This window comes from Telopea speciosissima, chromosome 10, assembly GCF_018873765.1.
Source record: "Telopea speciosissima isolate NSW1024214 ecotype Mountain lineage chromosome 10, Tspe_v1, whole genome shotgun sequence".
NCBI classification, from domain to species: Eukaryota; Viridiplantae; Streptophyta; class Magnoliopsida; order Proteales; family Proteaceae; genus Telopea; species Telopea speciosissima.
The window spans coordinates 55,321,584-55,345,169 of NC_057925.1; the positions used below are offsets into that span (position 1 = coordinate 55,321,584).

The 23,586-nt window shown below is 38.7% G+C and overlaps 1 protein-coding gene across 1 annotated transcript; it reads right to left on the minus strand.

Annotated features, from left to right (window-relative positions):
* Positions 1-1,634: 1,634 nt before the first annotated feature.
* LOC122644119 lies at positions 1,635-17,284 on the minus strand. The gene is made up of 10 exons (XM_043837723.1): positions 17,091-17,284; positions 7,071-7,130; positions 6,925-6,964; positions 5,573-5,751; positions 5,384-5,422; positions 5,144-5,230; positions 4,923-4,983; positions 3,144-3,268; positions 2,089-2,180; positions 1,635-1,968 (listed from the first exon to the last, which is right to left on the minus strand). Exons 1-10 carry the CDS (start codon positions 17,136-17,138, stop codon positions 1,854-1,856), a joined length of 846 nt encoding a protein of 281 aa, XP_043693658.1. The 5' UTR covers positions 17,139-17,284; the 3' UTR covers positions 1,635-1,853.
* Positions 17,285-23,586: the final 6,302 nt, after the last annotated feature.

The following is a 23,586-nucleotide window of genomic DNA, read 5'->3' on the forward strand; positions in this document are numbered from 1 at the left end:
TTGATCTATTTTTAGTTTGAGGTCAAAAGATGGCATCAACCAAATGGTCAAAAAGGGAAAAGGCTGGAAAGAAATTCACTTGATAAAAAGTTTTTTTTTTTTTTTTTTCTGTGTAAATTCTTACCACAAGTCTATAATTTTGTATGGTTTTTTGGTAACAAGGTTACATTTAACTTCTAGCTAAGTTCGTAAAATTTTCTGTGGTTAAAAACCATGCCTCAGGATTTCCAAACTCCTCTAAATTTTACCTCAAAAGAAAAAACAAAAAGTCTTGTATGCAAGAGTTTTAAAATTTTTTTTTTTGAAGAAAGTTGTCCTCCACCCATAGAGGACAACTCACCCATCATCCTAGGGTTCAGAAACCCCTGTAGGATTTTAGTATGTTTCCAAAATACCCTCCCGATGCCATTTCCCACCTTCTCCCACCCCACAATGAATGGGGTCCCAGTCCCCTTGGGCGGAGGTAAAATTCGATCATTTTCTTTTTTATTTCCCACGTTATAAAATTGAAGTGTTTTTTTTATTTTTTTTTGGGTTCAATAAAATTGAATAGTGTTGAGGTATGATTAAGAAGAGCACTGCCTTTCAAAAATATGTTATTTTTCTGGTCCTTCTATTTGTCACCATATAGAATGAATAATTTCATTCACTATTACTTTTGTTGTCCTCAAAAGTGGGTTAAATGATCTAAGTGTAAGGGTAATTTTAGGAATTTGAATTTAAGAGGAATCTGACGGAAGCACCATACAAACAAAGGTAAAATAGAAAGAAAAATAGGTAATGAAACATAATGCAGAATGAAGATTGAATATATTACATATCTAATTATTGAGATTCGAGAAAAAGAGATTCTAATGTATTCAATCTTCACTCTCCAAGGTGTTTCATTTCTTATTTTTCTTACTATTTTACCCTTGTTTGCATGGTACTTCCATTAGATTCCTCTTAAATTCAAATTCCTAAAATTACCCCTACACTCAGATTACTTTACCCACTTTTAAAGATAACAAAAGTAAATAGTGAATAAAATTCATTCACTCTCTATAGGGACAAATAAGAAATTTTAATAATCCTTTCAATAGATCTGCAAATTATTATTAGCCTCCTTTCTAGGCTACCTTGGCATGAATCAGCATTATTGGACTGACCAGAATCGGGATCATGGTCATTTCCTATTCAAGAATCGGATCACATTCGGGTGTCATGAGATCACAAAACAATGTGCATCTTTTTCCGCTTTCCAAGTGCTGGATTATTTAGACAAAGTTTCTTCTAAAAATTTACACCTTTCCAGGACGCAAATTTACTAGATTTTGTTCAAGGAAAATGTTCTTTGAGCCACGGAGGGAAGGTAAGGTATGCTAACACCTCTGTGTCTATCTCTCTCCTCCTCACATGAAATGACCTCAGAACACCCCACACAAACTATGGAAAATGAGTCTCATTTTCTTCCATTACAATCCACACACTCCTATGATTTACTTTGTTGCATTCTCACATTCACCTGACAACAAAACACAGGTTAGTTGTCAACAAAATGTCAGTCCCACCTGATCTAGCATATGGCAGGTATTTAGAAAGCTTTTAGGCACCCTCTTACACATCTGATCTGTTGCAACCAAAACCACTTAATAGGTTAATCCTGCTAGGCAATTCCAAATTTCTATTGAGAAACAGGGGTAACTTTCCCCAAAGTAAAAACACTTTTAGTCACTACTGATGTCACAATCATAAATAGCTACCCTGCTTAGCTACTTCCACTAAATTTAAAAGAAAAATGCAACCTATTAATCAACATGAGAAAAAAAAAAAAAAACAAAATGAGTAAAGGGGAAGAACAGAAAGAAAATAAGTCAGACATCTGTCAAGATAAATGATGATACAATCATAACATATGCTAAAAAGAAAAATATAGCTATTTGAATGATGAACTTCGGATTTTCTCTCATGTTTGGTGATGTAACCGCCCTGCAAACCATAAGACATTTATTTCATAAGCATCAGGAAACATTAAAAAAAATTGAGAAAACAAGAAGAAAACAGATCAAGTTACATTCTAAGACTATGATCTAGAGTAAAGGAACTTGCCTTGCAATGCGCTGAGAAAGTCGTAAGAAGGGCAAACTCTGAAGGAAGACTATGCCTGGTCCAGTTAAAACAGCTGTAACAAGGTTGTCACCCTGCAAGATGGCATTTAAACAATAAATCATAAGTGTGCCAGTTAAGTTGGATCCCATAATAGGCATTGCTAAATGCTAAAAGACACATTTACAGAGAATGCCAGACACTGGAGGCTACATGGTATGCATGTTATTTAAAAGATAGTGCCAATTTTCCTCCCCCTAGTAATAGTCTGAGCTTGAGACTTCAACTCATTTCATTGACTAGCTGCATGGCGATCATAAGGTTGCACAGTCGAAACCAGATGAGTTTAGAAGATTTAAATAAGGTTGAACCCAAAGAAAACCAAGCATTGGGGTTAGGTATTTACAAGAACCTAGGTAAATATCAACCAGAACTACTTGATAAAATGTCTAGACTGAGTTTTACTTTCAAAACATGTCCGTATTTGACACAAATCAAGCCACAATTTTTGTTTACAACAGTCCTCCACCGTTAAAGCATTGGTTCATTGAGTTATACAAGTGGCTAAGATTATTCACCCCAAACCAACAGAAATCAACTAGGATACCTTGATTTTTTTGCAAATAATAATGTCCATATGGATATGACGGGTAATTCATAATCTGAAATATGACTCAAGTTCAAGTTGGGATTAGCAAACCCAAACCAAGAAAAACAATGGTGGTTTTCATTAAAACAATTACCAACCTCCTCCCTCAAAACAATATAGGAATAAGAATAATTCTCAGAAAAATTATGATGCCAACATAAAATGAACAATTGCACTATCAAAACTGAATATGAATGCACCAGAAAACTACCATATCCCCATAATTTGACAAATGAAAGGCAAGGAACAGAAGCAAACAAGAACAAAGGCATGTATTGATGTCTCAAGTTATAACTGGAAACAGTGGCATGACATTTCTAGAAAAATGATGAGGGTGATCTTTACGAAGAAAATATAAAGGGGGAGGGGTGAGGTCGGAGAAAAGATTAAACATGAAAAATCAACTCACCCCAAAGACCACCCGCCTTATGGGACCAGAGTATTTTACTTGGAAATTAATGGAAGCAGTCATGGCAACAATGCAAGAGGCATCAACAATTAGTACTTCACCCACGTCAAGATTTTTCTGTACAACTAGCACAGAGGAACCACCAATATCAACCAAGATTAGTCAGGAGAAGAAGCATATAGAAAATAGAGAACTATTAAAATTTAAAGGTAGATGTGGTTTGGGAGTTTAAAAGCAGCACTATAATCTAATGCAAGCAACAGATATTAGAGGAAATTGAACAAGAATTCTGATCTATAGGGCTATGTACACTTTTTATTGTTATTATAAACTGGTCTGTGAAGCATAACATGAGGAAGGCAAACGCAAAAATAGCAGCTAAGAGGATCAGAAAATGCAAAAAAAATATCAAAAGTGCAATTGTACCAACAGAGTAAAGGTAGTGCAAAAGGCCAAGTTCCCCAAACATGTTGAAGTGTAGCAGACTATTGAAACCTCCATCCTTCTTATGTTTATTAAAAATTTAGGAACATGGTTTCATGTCATCTGAAAACACGAAGGGAATAATGAAGTCGACTGATTAGTGATTCCAAGTTGGATTCTTTTCAGCAAGGGCTACAGATGACATTAGAGGTTACTTCAAAATTTATTTAATGTAATCATGTTTGGGTAAGCCTCTCAGAGAAGTGGAGGTAAGGCTGCGTACATATGACCTCCCCAGACCAATACACCCATTTTTTTATGTTTGTGTAAGCCAATCACTGCTATTGGAAACTAAGGCCTTAAAGAGAGTGCAAATGAGAATAAAAATAAAGATTTTTGCAGTTTACATGCAAGCTGTACATATATAACGACCTAAAAATCTCCATGATAATTGATAACCCTGCAAATTGGTACAGAAAGCAGGTTTGGCCATGCAGCTTTCAAGCTCCAACTTATATCATATGAAATATCAAATATCTAAAGTTTGGAAATTCTCAGTAACAGAACTTCAACTGGGAACCATCCCAGGAAGGACCAAGCTCTTCCAACAGTCTCTAGATCAAATTCTGGCAACTGTTACACCTAGCACTATACCTGGACCTTATTCTTGCAACAAGAGTACAGAGTCCCCACGAAGTTGATATGGAATACCAGCATATACAACTCTTTGTTTTATTGTACACATTTTGAGCATAAAGGCAAGCATACATCTATGTACTTTCAACAATTACGAATCAATTAATAGTCTGAACTCTCCACTGAGAAGTTCAGGAAATAAGCCCTATCCCACATATGTATTACTGAGGCCGCATAATCCGAAGAAAATATATTCCAGATTCCAAAGTAGTGCATGCATCCTGCTCTATGAATTGTATAAAAGCCAAGAGATCACGAGTTGTCCAGACAAACCAAGGTCTATAAAAGCATAGCATGATAGCCCCACAAATAATTCATTATTTCAGATGGATGGCTAGGAAAAAAAAAGGCAAGCGCATATCCCCCTCAAAAGTCTTTCAGCAGTTCCCCTAACTGATAATCAATTAATCTTCTTGTCTCCCTCATTTATGCCCATAATTATTCAAGATCTAAACAAATTTATGTCATATTTTTATATTTTTGTGCTTATTAGAATCAAAGAGTAAAGGTTAACAGATAATAAATCAACAATAACTCCCAAATTGGCAAGAGGAGACTTTCATCAAAGCATCAGGAACAGTAGAACCATGAATAAGCCAGGTTCAGGACACCCCTAAGCAACCTTGAATGAAGCACTACGACTAAGGGAAGGATGAATACCAGATCCACCGGCAACGATGAAGGCTAGCCCCTGGCCTGTGAGCTTCTGCCTCAAAATTCCCTGCACGTATATGGTTGGCAATCAAAACACAATGATAGCTCAACTAAAACAGCAGAGTGATGAAGTGTTTGAATGGGAGAGGACAAAAAAATAAAGATTTCAATACAGATTAACATCAATTGTATGACTGCATTAAACAACCCAGTATCCTTGGTCTCACCTCTGCACCAGCAACAACATTACGGGCCCTATGATCAACTGCATTAGTGACTGTTACATCATTGACTGAGCAAAGAAATGCATCTGGCTATAACAAACATTTTTAAGAAGTGAATTACAAGTCTGAAAACGCAATAAAGTGAGTACAACAAAAAATGAAATATTTAAAATAGCCTAGAGGGAAAGAACTCTATCCAATTTCTTAGAAAAAAAGACAGCAGTCTGGATGAATCAGCTCTACCTGGCATAGAATTTCTCCACCAAACTTTGCCAGGTCAATCTAAAAAAGAAGTGTAAAGTATGGCCAATGATGACTAGAGTTAGATAGATCCAAAATGTAAAATGTGGCATTATGAGCAAATTCTAACTAAAAACACATTTCAGTAGGAAATGCATATTTTAGGTTATGTATAGTTTTCCGAATACAGACCGGGAGTATCCTAGCAAGCGAAGGTGCGGCAATTCCGACAAATCCATCATTTGGACCAGGATTGAGGAGAACTATACTAGTCACACTCTTTCCAAAAAGCCATTGCAACATCCCTCCTTCATTTTCAGGGAGGTAAATGTTTTCCATCAGAACGGAGCCAGATATGTAGCACATGGAACCTACAAAGTATTAATTACATCAGATGATCAGAAGTAGTTAAGACTATTACCTTCACCTAGGATTGGGCGATTTACAGTCTGAGAGCGTATATCCAAATAAAGGATATAATTACTGACTTTCTCACAAATGGAAATATCTATAAACTTTCTGGAATAAAGAGACAAATTATCCTAAATACTAAATTGATCATGCACAACAAGAGGTCATGAAGTCTGGCAGAATCTACCTACTTTTGACCAGCCTGAGACTCTAAAGACCTAAAAGGCCAGATCTATGGTCGCACGTAAGTACCATGAACATTCCTTGAATTCTACCTAAGTATTACCAATCCAACCCAGGGAGGATTGGACAATACTTTTGTGAATTATCTGATCCAGTATGCAAAGAACCAATATTGTCCATGGATCGGTTGATACACTCTGTTCCAGATTGGATTGTTCCCATCCTACCCTGATTTGGAATTCTGGATATATGCCCAATTTTCCAAGCCTGTGCTTCAATTTAATCCTTGTTGCAGAACCACCAAAGGGCACATTTCTGGTTCAACTACCGGTTTTGCACGTTCAGACCATCGTTTTGATAGCCAAACAACAATTTCTGGTGACATACCAAGAACCTAGCAGAGCATGACAGCGGGACAGATGAAGTTGGGTAGAATTATCGTGGAGGGGCATTGGCTGGCTTACCCTTTTTTTTGGGGGGGGGGGGGGGTGAGAATGGCTGACTTGCATTGCGTTGAGGAGATTATTATGCCTTATCATGGTAGAGATTCATTTAGGGCATCCATATATATGCTTCACTCTGCCTAGATCAACCAATTCTTATGTGAATCAACCAGATAGGAAAAGAGGTGGCAAGTGACTCATGGTATACTGGTGAATCTATTTGTCAAGTAACTGGATACAGGATTTGCTGCCTTCTATGCATTTGTACTCTCCTTGTTTATTTATTGGTGTGGGGGGGGGGGGGGGGAAGAATCTGTTCAGTATTGTGTGTGTGTGTGAGAGAGAGAGAGAAATCTGAAGATTGTAAGCTACGCACAAATTAGTATTGTCACTTGAATAATAATTAAAAATTCAATCCACCATACAGCTAAGTAATGCATTTGGTTTCACCAAAGCTCACATGCAGTCATGTCACTGATAGCAAAATCAATTGACTAGGAGACTTACCAGGCTTTGCAATGACCTTCTCTTGCGGTTTTAACATGATCTGATCACGAAAGCATGGGGGTCAAATACCGAATCTTAAGAGATCCATGAATCTAGCTATTACTCCTATTAGAAAATTAAGATTGAATTTATTTTGCACCAAATACCTGAACAATCTGAGCTTCACCGCCCAATATTTGAAAGGGTATAAGAGCTGATTGTGGGCTCTGCAATATATGATTGTCTCATCAGTTTTGATATGCGAAGCTCCCAGGTTATTGACAAAGTTAAACAAGAATAACATGCTGCTCAACTCATGATTTACTAGACAGAATAAGTGTAATAAACTAATGCTATATATCATGCTCTATCCACCTTCAATCCACATAGATGATTGTTTCCAACCTCGGTAACAGCAAATTTTTTTTTTTAGATACTTTATCAAGAAGAAATAAACTTCAATGTGTGTGTATACGAAAGAGAGAGAATGAAAGGTTCATTACAAATGTAAATTTTATCCCTCTTTTATGTCATGTATTTTAGGATTTAAAAGAGGTTAAAGAGTGTTGGTGAGAGAAGAACTTTTTTTTGATAAGCAATAATAGAGCAATTAAGATCAATGGAAAGTGCAAGTATAAGGCCACATACAGAAATGGACCAAAACCTCAATATAGATAGGGATGTAAATGGATCGGATTCGGCTCGGATACGGATCGGATGTGATCGGATTCGGGTATTCCCTGGCCGAATACGGATACCTCTAAAAGGATTCAAATGGTTTCGGATGCGGATCCAATTCGGATTTTCAACCATCCATTTACATCTCTGCCTTGTGTAACCCGGACCTTCCTCTCCCTAGTGGATACAATTCACTCTCAATCCATAGCTCTTAGATCATGATTCTCTTTTCCACATATTCTAGAACTTGTTGAATCTTAAAAAACCCTCAAGATCATTATTTACTTAAATTTTTATTATTAAGTATTCAGACTTTTTTCTGGATGGATTTTATTGGAGTATTAGGATTTTTTTCTGGATATCTCTAAATGGATACGGATGCCGATCGGATTCGGATTTCGGTTATCCAAAACAACTAGTTACAAATGTCCACAAAGACCCCAAAAAAGCAGCACTATCCCTGCAAGAGAAGAGATGCCCTGAGATCCACTCAGACCTTCTAACAGTTAGATTTTAGGTTTAGGAGGTAAGAAGAGAGAAGGAAGAAGTTGGAGGAGGAAGAAGATAGCAAGAGAAGAGAGAGAAGAGATAAGAGAATATTTGGGTTGTAATCGATTGTGTTGGAGAGGCTTCTCCATACACCTATATTAATTCAATCATAACAAATAGAAAATTACATCCACCTCCCTAGGGAAGTACAAGGGAAATAAAGAAGAAAAACATAATTACATAATAAGGCAACTAGTAATGGGACTAGTTCCCAAACTACCCCTATTACATGATTTCTAACACTCCCCCTCAAGCTGGAGAATATATATCATGCATTCCCAGCTTGCTCAGGAAAGAACTAAACTGAGGAGAGCCAAGAGCCTTGGTGAAGATATCTGCCAACTGATCACCAGTCTTCACAAAAGGAGTACACATACAGCCAGAGTCTATCTTCTCCTTGATGAAATGCCTATCAACCTCAATGTGCTTAGTCCAGTCATGTTTAACAGGGTTGTGAGCAATACTGATGGCAGCCTTGTTGTCACAGTACAGTCTCATGGGTCCTTCAGTGTCGAATCGCAGTTCCTGAACAAGTCTTTTTAGCCAGATGAGCTCACACACTCCATGTGCCATAGCTCTAAATTCTGCCTCGGCACTAGATCTAGCCACAACATGCTGTTTCTTACTCCTCCAGGTGATTAAGTTACCTCCCACAAAGGTACAATAGCCGGAGGTAGATCTCCTGTCTGTAATGAAACCAGCCCAATTAGCATCTGTGAAACCTTCCACTCTCAAGTGGTTGTGCCTTGCATACAACAGTCCTTTCCCTGGAGAGGACTTCAAATACCTTAGAATGCGATACACAACATCCAAATGGCCACTCTTGGGAGCATGCATGAATTGGCTGACAACTCCCACTGCGTAAGAGATATCTGGCCGAGTCATAGAGAGATAGATAAGCTTCCCCACTAGCCTTTGATACTTCCCCGCATCAACAAGAGAAGGACCATAGTTCTCTCCTAGTTTGTGATTCTGCTCAATAGGAGAGTTTGCTGGTTTGCAGCCTAACATCCCTGTCTCTGTCAACAAGTCAAGGATAAACCTCCTCTGACATATGTTGATTCCTTTCTTGGTCCTTGATACTTCTATTCCTAAGAAGTACTTCAAGGGACCCAGATCTTTGATCTCAAATTGTTGTGCCAAGTAGCTCTTCAATTTACCTATCTCAGCTGTATCATCTCCTGTGACCACGATATCATCAACATAAACAATGAGAGCTGTGATAGTACCATTACTCCGCTTGGTAAAGAGAGTGTGATCAGCTTGGCTCTGGGAATATCCATTCTTCAGAATAGCCTGTCGGAAGCGCTCAAACCATGCCTTTGGTGACTATTTGAGACCATATAGAGCCTTCTTAAGGAGGCACACTTTCCCTTCAGCTGAAGGCATCTTGAAGCTTGGAGGAGTTTGCATGTACACTTCCTCTTCCAAATCACCATGAAGGAAGACATTCTTCACATCCAACTAATATAAAGGCCAATTTTTATTGGTAGCCAAAGATAAAAGAACTCTTATTGAGTTATGCTTGGCCACAGGGGCAAATGTCTCCTGGTAGTCAATTCCATAGACTTGACTGTACCCCTTGGCCACCAACCTTGCTTTGTATCTCTCAATACTGCCATCAGATTTATACTTGATTGTGTAGACCCATCTGCATCCAACTGGGACACGTCCCTTGGGAAGGTCTATAAGTTGCCAAGTACCATTCTTCTCAAGTGCCATCATCTCCTCAGACATGGCTTATCTCCACTTTGGGTCAGACATAGCATCAATGACATTCTTGGGAATGAAAACAGTAGAGAGAGCAGTACTAAAGGCAAGGCCTGTAGGAGAAATTGCATCATAGGAAACAAACTGGGATATAGGATTAGTACAAGTTCTTTTCCCTTTCCTAATAGCAATAGGAAGGTCCAAATCAGATGGAGGAGAAGAAATGTCACCTGATTGAGAAGACTGAATCTCAGGATGTGGATCTGGATCTGAAGAAGACTCTTGGTAGGTCTTCTTTCTTGTATTATGCAAGCCTTCACCTTTTTTGTATGTAATGTGGTAATCCTTGTCCTTACCAGAACCACTTTCAACAACCAAATCTGTATTCCCCCTTGGTGGTTGGTCATCAACCTCAACCACATCTACAGTCCTGTGTTTCCCAATGTCAAGCATAAAAGGAGAGATAGGTAGAGGAGAAAAAAAGAAATCATCAGTAGCCTGTTCACTCCCACAATTCTCCCCCTGAAGAGGATGCTGAGAAGGGACAAAAACAGGGACTGACTCAAGAAAGGTAACATCCTTGGAAATGATACATCGGCGGGAAGAAGGATGATAACACTTGTACCCCTTGGTAGTAGAAGAGTACCCAAGGAAAAGACACTTGAGAGCTTTGGGGTCAAGTTTAGTGCGGGCAGATTTGTTAACATGCACGTAACAAACACAGCCAAAGACTCAGGAGGAAGAGAAAAATCAGAGGCCTTTGGAGATAAGATGTCCAAGGGAGATTTGAAATTAAAAAGCTTGGTAGGCATACGATTGATGAGAAAGGAGGCAGTGAGAAGAGCTGCGGACCAGAAGGTCTTGGGGACATGCATGCCAAACTATAGACTACGGGTGACCTCCAGTAGATGGCGATTTTTCCTCTCAGCAACCCCATTTTTGTTGGGGTGTGTCAACACACGCTAGCTGATGGATAATGCCATGAGTAGTAAAGAAGGTTTGAAGGCCACCAAACATGTACTCTCCCCCTTTATCAGATCGCACAATTTTGATGCGGGTCTCAAATTGAGTAAGGATCATTTGGTAAAAATTCTGAAAGGCATCACAAACATCACTCTTATGCTTCAAAAGTACAGTCCATGTGACACGGGAAAAATCATCAACAAATGACACAAAGTAACGAAAGCCAAATAAAGAAGTAGTAGGGGAAAGACCCCAAACATCAGTATGCACAATATGAAAAGGAGCAATAGTTCTATTACCATGATAAGGATATGAAGACCGACAATGTTTGGCAAACATACATGGTTCACATTGAAAAACATGAGAAGAGGCAATAGAAGAAAATAAGTGAGGCAATTGTTTCCTCATTACAACAAAAGATGGATGGCCAAGACGACGATGCCATAACATAATAGAATCCACAGAACTACTATCATTACGTCCACACACATAGGAATGAGCTGTGGGCAAAAACGGATAAAAAAAGTAGAGGCCTTGCTCCTCACGTCCACTACCAATAATCCTCTTCGTCACCAAATCCTGAAAAAGACAGTGAGAAGGAAAAAATGTGACACAACAGTTGAGAGATTTAGTCAGATGACTCACAGATAAAAGATTCAGTGTAAGGTTAGGGACATGAAGAACAGAAGAGAGGGAAATAGATGATGTCACAGGGATATTACCCTTACCAGATATGGAGGAAAGGGAGCCATCAGCTACCCTAACCTTGTCTTTACCAGAGCAAATGGTATAGGAATCATAATAATGAGACATACCAGTCATGTGGTCAGTGGCACTCGAGTCAATGACCCAAGACTGGGTGGCAGTAGAAGCTGAGGTGGAGACCTGCAAAGCTGAGGAGGATGAGGATCCAACCATACTAGACGTAGAAGATGTGCTCAACTGTGACACAACCCTGCGAACCACTGCATCCATGAAGGTGGAGTCATCCTGTGGGCCATCAGCATCAGTCGCCGCCGCGGAATGAGCTCGAGCTCCCCCTTTACGGCCACCATGACCACGCATACCAGGAGGACGACCATGGAGAGACCAACACCTATCCTTGGTGTGTCCAGTGCATACACAATGATCACATTTAAATCTGTCTCGCCTAACTCCACTGGCACCAACTGTCTCCACAATACTAGCTTCCTCACGGTTAGGCCCTGGGCCTCTACCACCTCCACGGGTGTCTCGAACAGAACTAGAATTGAGGGCTGACCTCTCAGACGATGCTGGTGGTGGTGCCATAGTAAGTTGCCTGGTCTCTTCACTCTGTAAGTAACTACAGACTTCACTAAGAGAGGGAAGGGGAGACCGGCCTAACAGTTGGAGTCTAACTGGCTCATAGTCAGGGTTCAGATCACCAAGTAAAGAGAAGACATGCTCCTTTTCAAGAATCAGATACACTTTTGCTTCATCCTCTGGGTTGGTCAAATAAAAGTCCCTATAGTGATCATACTCTTCCACAAGATTAAGAACGCACTGTAGTACTCAGAAATAGTACTGTCACCTTGTTTCAATGAGTGAATTTTTTTATGGAGCTGATAGACCTTGGCAGTGTCACCTACTCTGTCAAAGGCCACAGAGACACTATCCCAAATAGCTTTGATTGTTTCCTTCCTTATAAATCTTTTCTCAATCTCGGGCTTCATGGAGAAGATCAACCATGTCATAACTGTAGAATTTTCAGTCTCCCATTTATCAAAAGTAGGTGAACCAGCTGTGGGAGCCTTGATAGCACCTGTGATATATCCAAGTTTTCCCTTACTCCTAAGAGAAAGTCTTACAGAATGTGACCAATCTAGGTAATTAGTACCATCAAGCTTTACAAAAGAAATCTGTTGGTGAGTACTCTGATAAGCCAACTGAGGGACAACAGTAGGGGACTGTGAATCAACAGTACCAAGCACAGATGTATCCGAATCAGGCATGATGGAAGGGATTTGACAATAAACAAGAACACCAAAGACAAGTGGGGAGTACACACTCGACCCAAACAAGCAAAAAGTCCAATAAGCAGCCTAGGATAGCACATCGCCAAGCAGTCCCTAGCAAAGAAATCTCTAAGAGGACTTAAATCAAGCACTTCTAGTGCATTCCAACATCATCCAAAGAAGGCCCCTTATAATATCAGTACCACAAAGCTTGCAAGGAGTAGTATCAACTCCAAACAAGAGGAAAGGCCTCACAAAGGCTGTGCATACACATCCCTCAACCAAGAGAGCATCAAACTGTAGCTCAAAGCAAGAAAAAAAGGGTAAACACTCTCGGGTTTACCTGGGCAGAACAGAGGATCCCACACAAGAAGCAAATCTACTCATATGGCTTCTTCAATCAGTAAGGAAGATCATAGCCATCCTTATAAGTGTCCTAGGACGATGCAAATAAGCCTGACCAAGACACAAAAGCAATCCGAGAATAGCAGCAGCTACAACCTGAACCTGAACCTGGCAGAACTTGTAGCAGCAGCTGTGTGAGATCTAAACCTTTAAGAGAGCTTGAAAAATAGCTCAGGTATATCCTTCGATCATCAAAAGAGGTTAGAATGAGCCTATTCCATACTCTTTAAGCAAAGCTGTACACCGGAATCTCCTCTTTGGAATCCTTAGACACAAAGGATTTCAAAGAGAAGAGAAAGAATGAAAACAAGGACTGAACACGACTCTCAAACCTTGAGCCTGCTCTGATACCAAGTTAGATTTTAGGTTTAGGAGGTAAGAAGAGAGAAGGAAGAAGTTGGAGGAGGAAGAAGATAGCAAGAGAAGCGAGAGAGGAGAGAAGAGAATATTTGGGTTGTAATCGATTGTGTTGGAGAGGCTTCTCCATACACCTATATTAATTCAATCATAACAAATAGGAAATTACATCCACCTCCCTAGGGAGGTATAAGGGAAATAAAGAAGAAAAACATAATTACATAATAAGGCAACTAGTAATGGGACTAGTTCCTAAACTACCCCTATTACATGACTTCTAACACTAATACCATCCTTGGCCAACTCATCTGCCACAGAATCAACAGATCTTGACTTCCATACAAACGGGTGAGCTAGATGTGTCTAATAGTACATCTCCATCTCCATGGCTATAACGATAGAAGATTTACCCTCCACTATTAATGTAGACTAGTCAGAAGTGATAACAATTCCACAAGATGGTCGCAAACTTCAGGTCCAGCAACAGTAAATACTTCGATCAATTCTCAGCTTTGCAAGAAATTTCTGAACAATAAAATAAAAAAACAAGAAATCGATGAAGGGAAGAAGAATATAGGGTAGTCTCTGACTCAGGTCACTCACCCACGGCCTCTCACCATATTTTGGTCTCTCACCATACTCTCATAGAGTAAAGCACAAAGCTATGGGTTTTTTTTTCTTCTTAATCTCATTAATCAAATTCGTGGACAAACTGTAGCCCCTTACAAACTTATATAGAAGACTCAAAAACAAACTCAAACACTAAAAGAGAGGCCTAACCCAATCTTTAACTAATAAAGTAACATAAACTGACCACAACAAAAAACTCAGTCTTATCCCAACTTAATGGGTTCGGCTACATGGATCCAAACAAAACAAAGTAGGGAAAACAGAGGTCAAATGAAGATGGAGAAAAGAGGGATGGGAGATCAGATGTGAAATGAAAAATGGAAAAAAACAAATGAAAGGTGGAAAATAAAAAGAAAAATTAAAAAGATGGAGGAAGAAAGTAGGAGGAAAGAGGCACAGCCCAACAAGTCAAGAGAATCTCAGCTAAATGGGGTCTGCTATGTAGGTCCTTGCCCTCCAATAAGCTCTAACCGAGGTCATACTTGGTACAAGACCTAGGCTATGCATGTCCTTCCTTACAACTTCTCCTATGGTCACTTTAGGCCTGCCCCTAGCTCTTTTAGCTCCCTCAATCAGGATCATATCACTCTTCGTTACTGGGGCGTCCCTACGCCTCCATTGAACATAACCATACCACCTCAGACGATTCTCTCGTAGCTTATCATTGATCAGGACAACTCCCAAGTCAGCTCTAATACGTTCATTCCTTACTTTATCCTTCCTAGTTTTTTCACACATCCATTGATGCAGATAATTCACATAATGGGCTTTTTTTATTGGAAATAAGTCTTGGGTGGGGTTATGTATGCATTGGGTCTTTGATTCCATGTGTTTTCTTTGTAATGGGCCACTTTAATGGGCCTAAAATGTGGGTACAAGGAAGGCATACGGGTTTAGGCTTAGTAGTAGCTTATTTTCATTCCTAAGTTAATTAATGTAGTGGATTTTACTTTCCTAGGTAGGCAGTATTTATTAGTCTTTTAGTTTTCCTAGCTTAGTAGTTATTATATCTTGATTGTAATTTCAATGTTTTGGGGATAGTTTTCCATATCTAGGAACTGTTATCTATGTATGGGGAATTCTAAAGGGGTTTTGGAATTCTAAGAGTCTCTTAATGTTATTGTGTTATACTCAAGATTTCCAACTCTATATAATGCAAGTCTTGGCTACTCTAAAAGCAGCCATCGAATTTTACAGCATACTATCTTAGTATTTTACTTGTGACTCAAGTGGGCCTAGGTGAGACTCCTACAGCAGGATCAAGGTGGGACACCGACGGTTGGGCAACTAGTGGGACTCTAGGCTGCCACCTCTCCTCAGCTGATAAGTATCTGACAGTAAGTACCATTTTGTGAGCTTTCTCCCATCCTAGAGCCCTACACTTCAAAGAGATTGAGATTTGTGAGAAAAGAACATTCTACCTCCATCATCTGACCACAAAGCTCCTTTTACCAATGCATTTGTCAGACAGCATAACTCCTATGGATTAAGGGGAAAAAAATGAAGAATGCAATAATATAGGATGAGTGTTTGTGAACTAAGAACATTTTCTGGCTAGGGAGAAAAGATATTCTTTTTTTTGGGGTTTGGGAGGAGGGGGTGTGGCAGTTAATAAGAAGCAAAGCATTTCCATACTGTATGTCCATTGTAAATTTCTTCAGTTGATTTTCTGAGCATTATCCTTTCCACCAGTCCCATCACCCTTCAACTCCCTCCAAACAGTTTTACCTTGTAAACCGAAAGCTGATTTAAAGTAATCACAATTTAAGACTTTTCTTTTCCATTTCCACCTTGGTAGAAAAATAATAAATGCTCAATGATGTTCGCTAAATGTTCATCATATGAACATAACTAGAGCCCTGATAATTACCTTAATTGATATTTCTTCTTTTTTAATAAAACTAGATCGCTTCACTCTTAATTTTTATTTTTTATTTTTAACTTTTTCATTAATTTCCTCATTTCCCTTAATGAACGAAAGTCGTCCACTGAAGAAATTTTTAAGCCTTATAGTCATACTTGCTGATATTTCAGTCCTTCTATGGGCTTACAAGCATGTGCAAGGAAGATATCCAAAACTAAAGCAATGAAATAATAAAAAAGGGTTTGAAGACCGAAAAGAAAATGATATGTACAACTGTTCAGACACCACCAGAACAATAGACCATGGACACTCAATTGTTCTTCCATAACCCCAAAACGGTTCCATGGTTATTGGGGGTGGGGAAGACCCAATGTTCAAGTGTGGATTACATGGTTATTGCGGTGGGGAAGACCCAAAGTTCAAGTGCGTGCGCAACCAAGATACAATATTAAAAACCTTGGTACCCTTAACCAAGCTTCAAGGTCACTTTTAAAATGAATGATTGAAAAAAAGGCTTGCGAAATCTTAAGACGGATATATAGTAGGGTTAGTATACAGCTCACAGAAACATTTAATTAGTTCCTAGGTGGTCATGTCTCAAGGGTTATCCTCATAAACTATCGTGAAACAGCATTTTGAATCCAGGTAAGCCCCAACCAAAAGGAAATTACGACAATAAAAGTAAGACATGGTCATCCCAATCCCAAACGTCTGTAAATTAAAAAAGAAATGAAGGACTCAACTATGTTTCACCAGCTTTAAAAATTTTCGATGCTTTGTAATCCAACACGCAGTACAAAATGGGCCGTGGAGAATCAATCTATAAGAAATAAATAATTAAATAAAACCGAATTTAAAAGTTTTCCAACAAAATTGCTCATCCAACTATTGTAGGTTAAAATTGAGTGTCTTAATGAATTGAAATAAAACCATTTCCCTTGATCTTTGTACAAACAAACAAGATCTAGCACTGAAAGGAAGGAAAACTGAAACCCCCAAATACTAAAACGAAAAATAAAAATGAAATTTGAAGACAGGGAGAGTGAACTATTTACCTGGTAAATGTAGGGCTGGAAAGGCGTAGAGAAGAAAGGTGCAGCCATGATGATCAGAAAAGCTTTCAACCATCACACTATCAGAGATCGAGGTATCAAGAATTAAGAAGCCATTAAGACCTCACGAAGAACTTGAGATGTCCTTTTACAAATCAGATCGATGAGATGAAATTCAAATAAACAAAGAAACTCCCCTTCAAATTCTCCAGAAGACTTTTTATGAACATATGTCTAAATAGGTATCGATTCGAAGATCACAACCCTCAACATCGCATCCACACTTGTAATATGAGATAAGGACACTTTTTAGAGAATCCCAAACCCAAAAAAGTCCAGAAATGCCCCAAATAACCCCAAACGACCCGCCCGATCTGTTTTAAATCGAAAATGAACATAAGTCAAAATAGGTATCGATTAGAAGGTCACGGCCCTCAACATCGCATCCACACATCTAATGAGAGATAAGGATACTTTTTAGAAAATTCCAAACCCCAAAAATTACAGAAATGCCCCCAAATAACCACAAACGACCCACCCGATCTTGTTTAAATCGATAATATACATATGCCGAAATAAGTATCGATTCGAAGGTAAGGACCTCCAATATCGCAACCAAACGTCTGATAAGAGATAAATACACTTTTTAGAAAATCCCAAACCCAAAATAGTATAGAAATGCCCCCAAATAAGCCCAAACGACCGACTCGGTCTGGTTCGGACAAAAAATGAACATATGTAGAAATGCGTATCGATTCGAAGGTCACGACCCTCAACATCGCATCGACACGTGTAATAAGAGAGAATGACACTTTTTGGAAAATCCAAAATACAAAAAAGTACAGAAATGCCCCATAATAACCCCGAACGACCCACCCGGTCTGGTTTAAACCAAAAATGAACATATGTCAAAATACGTATCTATTCGAAGGTCACAACCCTCAACATCGCATCCACACGTCTAATAACAGATAAAGACACTTTTTAGAAAATCCAAAACCAAAAAATGTACATAAATGTCCCCAAATAACCCCACACAACCCACCCGGTCTGGTTTAAAACGATAATGAATATGTGCTAAAATAGGTATCGATTAAAAGGTCACGACCCTCAACATCGCATCCACACGTCTAATAGAAATGCCTCCAAATAATCCCAAACGACCCACCCAGTCTGGTTAAACCGTAAATGAACAAATGCCAAAATAGGTATCGATTCGAAGGTCACGACCCTCAACATCGCATCCACTCGTCTAATAAGAGATAAGGACACTTTTTCAAAAATCCCAAACCCGAAAAAATACAGAAATGCCCCCAAATAACCCCGAACGACCCACTTGGTCAGGTTTAAACCGAAAATGAACATATGTAGAAATAGGTATCGATTCGACGATCAGGACCCTCAACATCGCATCCACATATGTAATAAGAGAAAAGGACACTTTTAAGAAAATACCAAACCAAAAAAAGTACAAAAATGCCCCCAAATAACCCCGAACGACCCACCCGGTCAGGTTTAAACAAAATGAACATATGTCAAAATAGGCATCGATCCGTAGCTCACGACCCTAAACATCACATCCACAAGTCTAATAAAGATAAGGACACTTTTTAGAAAATCCCAAACCCATAAAAGTACAGAAATGCCCCTAAATAACCCGAAACGACCCACCTGGTTTGGTATAAATCGAAATTTAACATATGTCAACATAGGTATCGATTCGAAGGCCACAACCATCAACATTGCATCCACACGTCTAATCAGAGATAAGGACACTTTTTAGAGAATCTCAAACGCAAAAAAGTACAGAAATGCCCCTTAATAACCCCAAACGACGCAGTCGGTCTGGTTTAAACAAAAAATGAACATATGCTAAAATAGGTATCGATTCGAAGGTCACGATCCTCAACATCGGATCCAAACGTCTAACAAGAGATAAGGACACTTTTTAGAAAATACCAAACCCAAAAAAGTACCAAAATGCCCCCAAATAACCCCAAACGAGCCACCCGGTCTGGTTTAAACCAAAAATGAACATATGTTGAAATAGGTATCGATTCGAAGGTCACGACCCTCAACATCGCATCCACATGTCTAATAAGAGATAAGGACAGCTTTTTAGAAAATACCAAATCCAAAAAAAGTACAGAAATGCCCCCAAATAATCCCAAACGACCCACCCAGTCTTGTTTAAATCGAAAATGAACATATGCCGAAATAGGAATTGATTCGAATGTCACGACCCTCAACATCACATCCACACGTCTAATAACAGATAAGGACGCTTTTTAGAAAATCTCAACCCCAAAAAAGTACAAAAATGCCGCCGAATAACCCCAAACGACCCACCCGGTCTGGTTTAAACCGAAAATGAACATATGCCAAAATAGGTATTGATTCGAAGGTCACGACCCTCAACATCGCATCCACATGTCTAATAAGAGATAAGGACACTTTTTAGAAAATACAAAATCCAAAAAAGAACAAAAATGCCCTCAAATAACCCCGAACGACCCACCCAGTCTGGTTTAAACCAAAAATAAAATTATGTCGAAATAGGTATCAATTCGTAGGTCACGACCCTCAACATCGCATCCACACATCTAATAAATGATAAGGACAATTTTTAGAAAATCCCAAACCCAAAAAAAGTTTAGAAATATCCCCAAATAACTCCAAACGACCCACCCGGTCTGGTTCGGATCCTAAATGAACATATGTCAAAATACGTATCGATTCGAAGGTCACGACCCCCAACATCGTATCCACATGTCTAATAAGGACAGTTTTTAGAAAATACCAAATCCAAAAAAAGTACAGAAATGCCCCCAAATAATCCCAAACGACCCACCCAGTCTTGTTTAAACCGAAAATGAACATATGCCGAAATAGGAATTGATTCGAATATCACGACCCTCAACATCACATCCACACGTCTAATAACAGATAAGGACGCTTTTTAGAAAATCTCAACCCCAAAAAAGTACAGAAATTCCGCCGAATAACCCCAAACGACCCACCCGGTCTGGTTTAAACCGAAAATGAACATATGCCAAAATAGGTATCGATTCGAAGGTCACGACCCTCAACATCGCATCCACATGTCTAATAAGAGATAAGGACACTTTTTAGAAAATACAAAATCCAAAAAAGAACAAAAATGCCCTCAAATAACCCCGAACGACCCACCCGGTCTGGTTTAAACCAAAAATGAAATTATGTCGAAATAGGTATCAATTCATAGGTCACGACCCTCAACATCGCATCCACACGTCTAATAAATGATAAGGACAATTTTTAGAAAATCCCAAACCCAAAAAAAGTTTAGAAATGCCCCCAAATAACTCCAAACAACCCACCCGGTCTGGTTCGGATCCTAAATGAACATATGTCAAAATACGTATCGATTCGAAGGTCACGACCCCCAACATCGTATCCACATGTCTAATAAGAGATAATGACACATTTTTGAGAATCTCAAACCCAAAAAAGTACAGAAATGCCCCGAAATAACCCCAAACGACTCAACCGGTGTGGTTTAAATCGAAAATGAACATATGCCAAAATAGGTATCAATTCGAAGGCCACGATCCTCAACATCGCATCCACACGTCTAATAAGAGATAAGGACACTTTTTAGAAAATACCAAACCCAAAAAAGTACAGAAATGCCACCAAATAAGCCCAAACGATCCACCCGGTCCGGTTTTAACCGAAAATGAACATATGTCAAAATGGGTATTGATTCGAAGGTCACGACCCTCAACATCGCATCCACACGTCTAATAAGAGATATGGACACTTTTTAGAAAATCCCATGCCCTAAAAAGTACAAAAATACCCCAAGTTACTCCAAACGACCCACCCGATCTGGTGTAAACCGAAAATGAACATAAGCAGAAAAGTATCGATTCGAAGGTCACGACTCTCAACGTCGTATCCACACGTGTAAAACTAGATAAGGACACTTTTTAGAAATACCAAACCCAAAAATGTATTGAAATGCCCCCAAATTACCCAAAATGACCCACCCAGTCTGGTTTAAACCGAAAATGAACATATGTCAAAATGGGTTTCGATTTGAAGCTCACGACCCTCAACATCGCATCCACATGTCTAATTAGAGATAAGGACACTTTTTTGACAACCCCAAACCCAAAAAGGTACAGAAATGCCCCTAAATAACCCCAAACGACCTACCTGGTCTGGTTTGAACAGAAAATGAACAAATGTCGAAATAGGTATCGATTCGCAGGTCCCAACCCTCAACATTGCATCCACACGTCTAATAGGAGATAATGACACTTTTTAGAAAATCCCAAACCCAAAAAAGTATAGAAATGCCCCCAAATAACTCCAAACGACCCACCAGATCTGGTTCAGGCCGTAAATGAACATATGTCAAAATACGTATCGATTCAAAGGTCATGACCCTCAACATCGCATCTACACGTCTAATAAGAGATAAGGACACTTTTTAGAAAATACCAAACCCTAAAAAGTACTAAAATGCCCCCAAATGACCCCAAACGACCCACCCGGTCCAGTTCAAACAAAAAATGAACATATGTCAAAATAGGTATCGATTCGAAGGTCACGACCCTTAACATCGCACCCACACGTCTAATTAGACATAAGGAGACTTTTTAGAAAATCCCAAACCTAAAAATGTACAGAAATGCCCCTAAATAACCCCAAACAACCCACCTAGTCTAGTTTGAACCGAAAATGAACAAATGTCGAAATAGGTATCGATTCGCAGGTCAGAACCCTCAACATCGAATCCACACTTCTAATAAGAGATAAGGACACTTTTTAGAAAATCCCAAACCCAAAAAAGTACAAAATGCCCCCAAATAACTCCAAACGACCCACCCGATCTGGTTCGGACCGTAAGTGAACATATGTCAAAATACGTATCGATTCGAATATCATGACCCTCAACATCGCATCTACACGTCTAATAAGAGATAAGGACACTTTTTAGATCATCTCAAACCCAAAAAAGTACAGAAATGCCCCCAAATAACCCCAGATGAACCACTCGGTCTAGTTTAACCCGAAAATGAACATATGTCAAAATAACTATCGATTCGAAGGTCACGACCCTCAACATCGCATCCACACGTCGAATAAGAGATAAGAAAACTTTTTAAAAAATCCAAAACCCAACAAAGTACAGAAATTCCCCCAAATAACCCCAAACGACCCACCCGGTTCGGTTTGAACCGAAAAAGAACATATGCCGAAATAGGTATCGATTCGAAGGTCATTGTTTGAGTTTAAAAATTACCGCAAGCTTATGGGTCAATCGTAGCTACGGGTCGAACACGAGGAGATATACGCCACTCTATTTAACTAACTTAAAAGTAATGCAAAGTGAACCAAATTAAAGTGTTAAATTAAACTAATTAAACTAATGAAAATTAATGCATCCTAACTCATAAGCATCTAACAAAATTAAGGGATTAAATTGGCGTCTTAACACATGAACATCTAACCTATCAAACTAACGTAAATTGGAAGGAATAACAAAAACGCAGCCACACTTCATAATCACATAAAAAGAAATAAGGGAATAAAAGTGCATCCACATACCACAACCATATAAAAAAAATAAAAGAAATAGAGGGAGAAGAAGAAGAAGGTAGAGAGAGATAGAGGAAAGGGAGAATGAGATTGAGAGTTTAGATAGTAAAACCTGGATGTGCTTGCATGAATGTAATTGAAAAGCTTGAATACTTGCATAAACTTACCATGGCCTCCTCTTCTAAATCTTCAAGTCTTGTCATCAACTTAAGAACTTAGACTAGAAGGCTTAAAACCTAAACTAAAATTAAGAAATTACAACCCAATTGAAGACTTAAATTGAAATTAATGCATAAACTAAACCTATTACAACCATTAAATGAAAATCAAAAAGCAAACTAGAACTTAGAAAAGCCAAAAATCACAACTTCGAAGGAGAAGAAGAAAAGAAATTTTACTAAGTGAATGAACTAAAAATTACACTAAAAATTGAATTAAAATTGAATTAGAAACTAACTGAAAACTAAACTAAAAAACTAACTTGTTACAACCTAAAGGGCAAGGGGTATTTATAGGGGGAAGAGAGGAGAAGAGAGAAGAGGGAAGTGTAGGAGAAATATTCCCTAAGAAAAGAGAATATTCTCTTCTCCTTCCTCTTTTACAATGCCTTGAATCCTAAGAAAAAAGAAAAAAAATAGAAAGAAGAAGAAGAGAAAATTGTTTACATAGAACTTCTATTTCTAGAAAAGTAACTTCCAATTATAACAAGTGCTTCCTTTTCTTTGTAGATATCTTCTCCAAGCAATAAAATCAAAGATGCTTTGACTTTTCAACTTTCCTTAGGTGAGAGAATATCTTTCAAAATAAATCTATCCCAAGTAGAATTTCAGAAGTGCCCTTGAGAAGTTGGAGGAGAGAGAGAATAAGGGTGATGACTAGGATTCCTTCAAGAATAAATAAAATATCCATT

Excerpts from the sequence above, each read along its gene's own strand:
- LOC122644119 (XM_043837723.1), bottom strand. The coding sequence starts at position 17,138 with ATGGCTGCACCTTTCTTCTCTACGCCTTTCCAGCCCTACATTTACCAG. Across the intron at positions 5,752-6,924 it reads GAAGGTCATTGCAAAGCCTG|GTTCCATGTGCTACATATCT; the intron begins GTAAGTCTCCTA and ends AATACTTTGTAG. Across the intron at positions 4,984-5,143 it reads ATGTTGTTGCTGGTGCAGAG|GGAATTTTGAGGCAGAAGCT; the intron begins GTGAGACCAAGG and ends ATATACGTGCAG.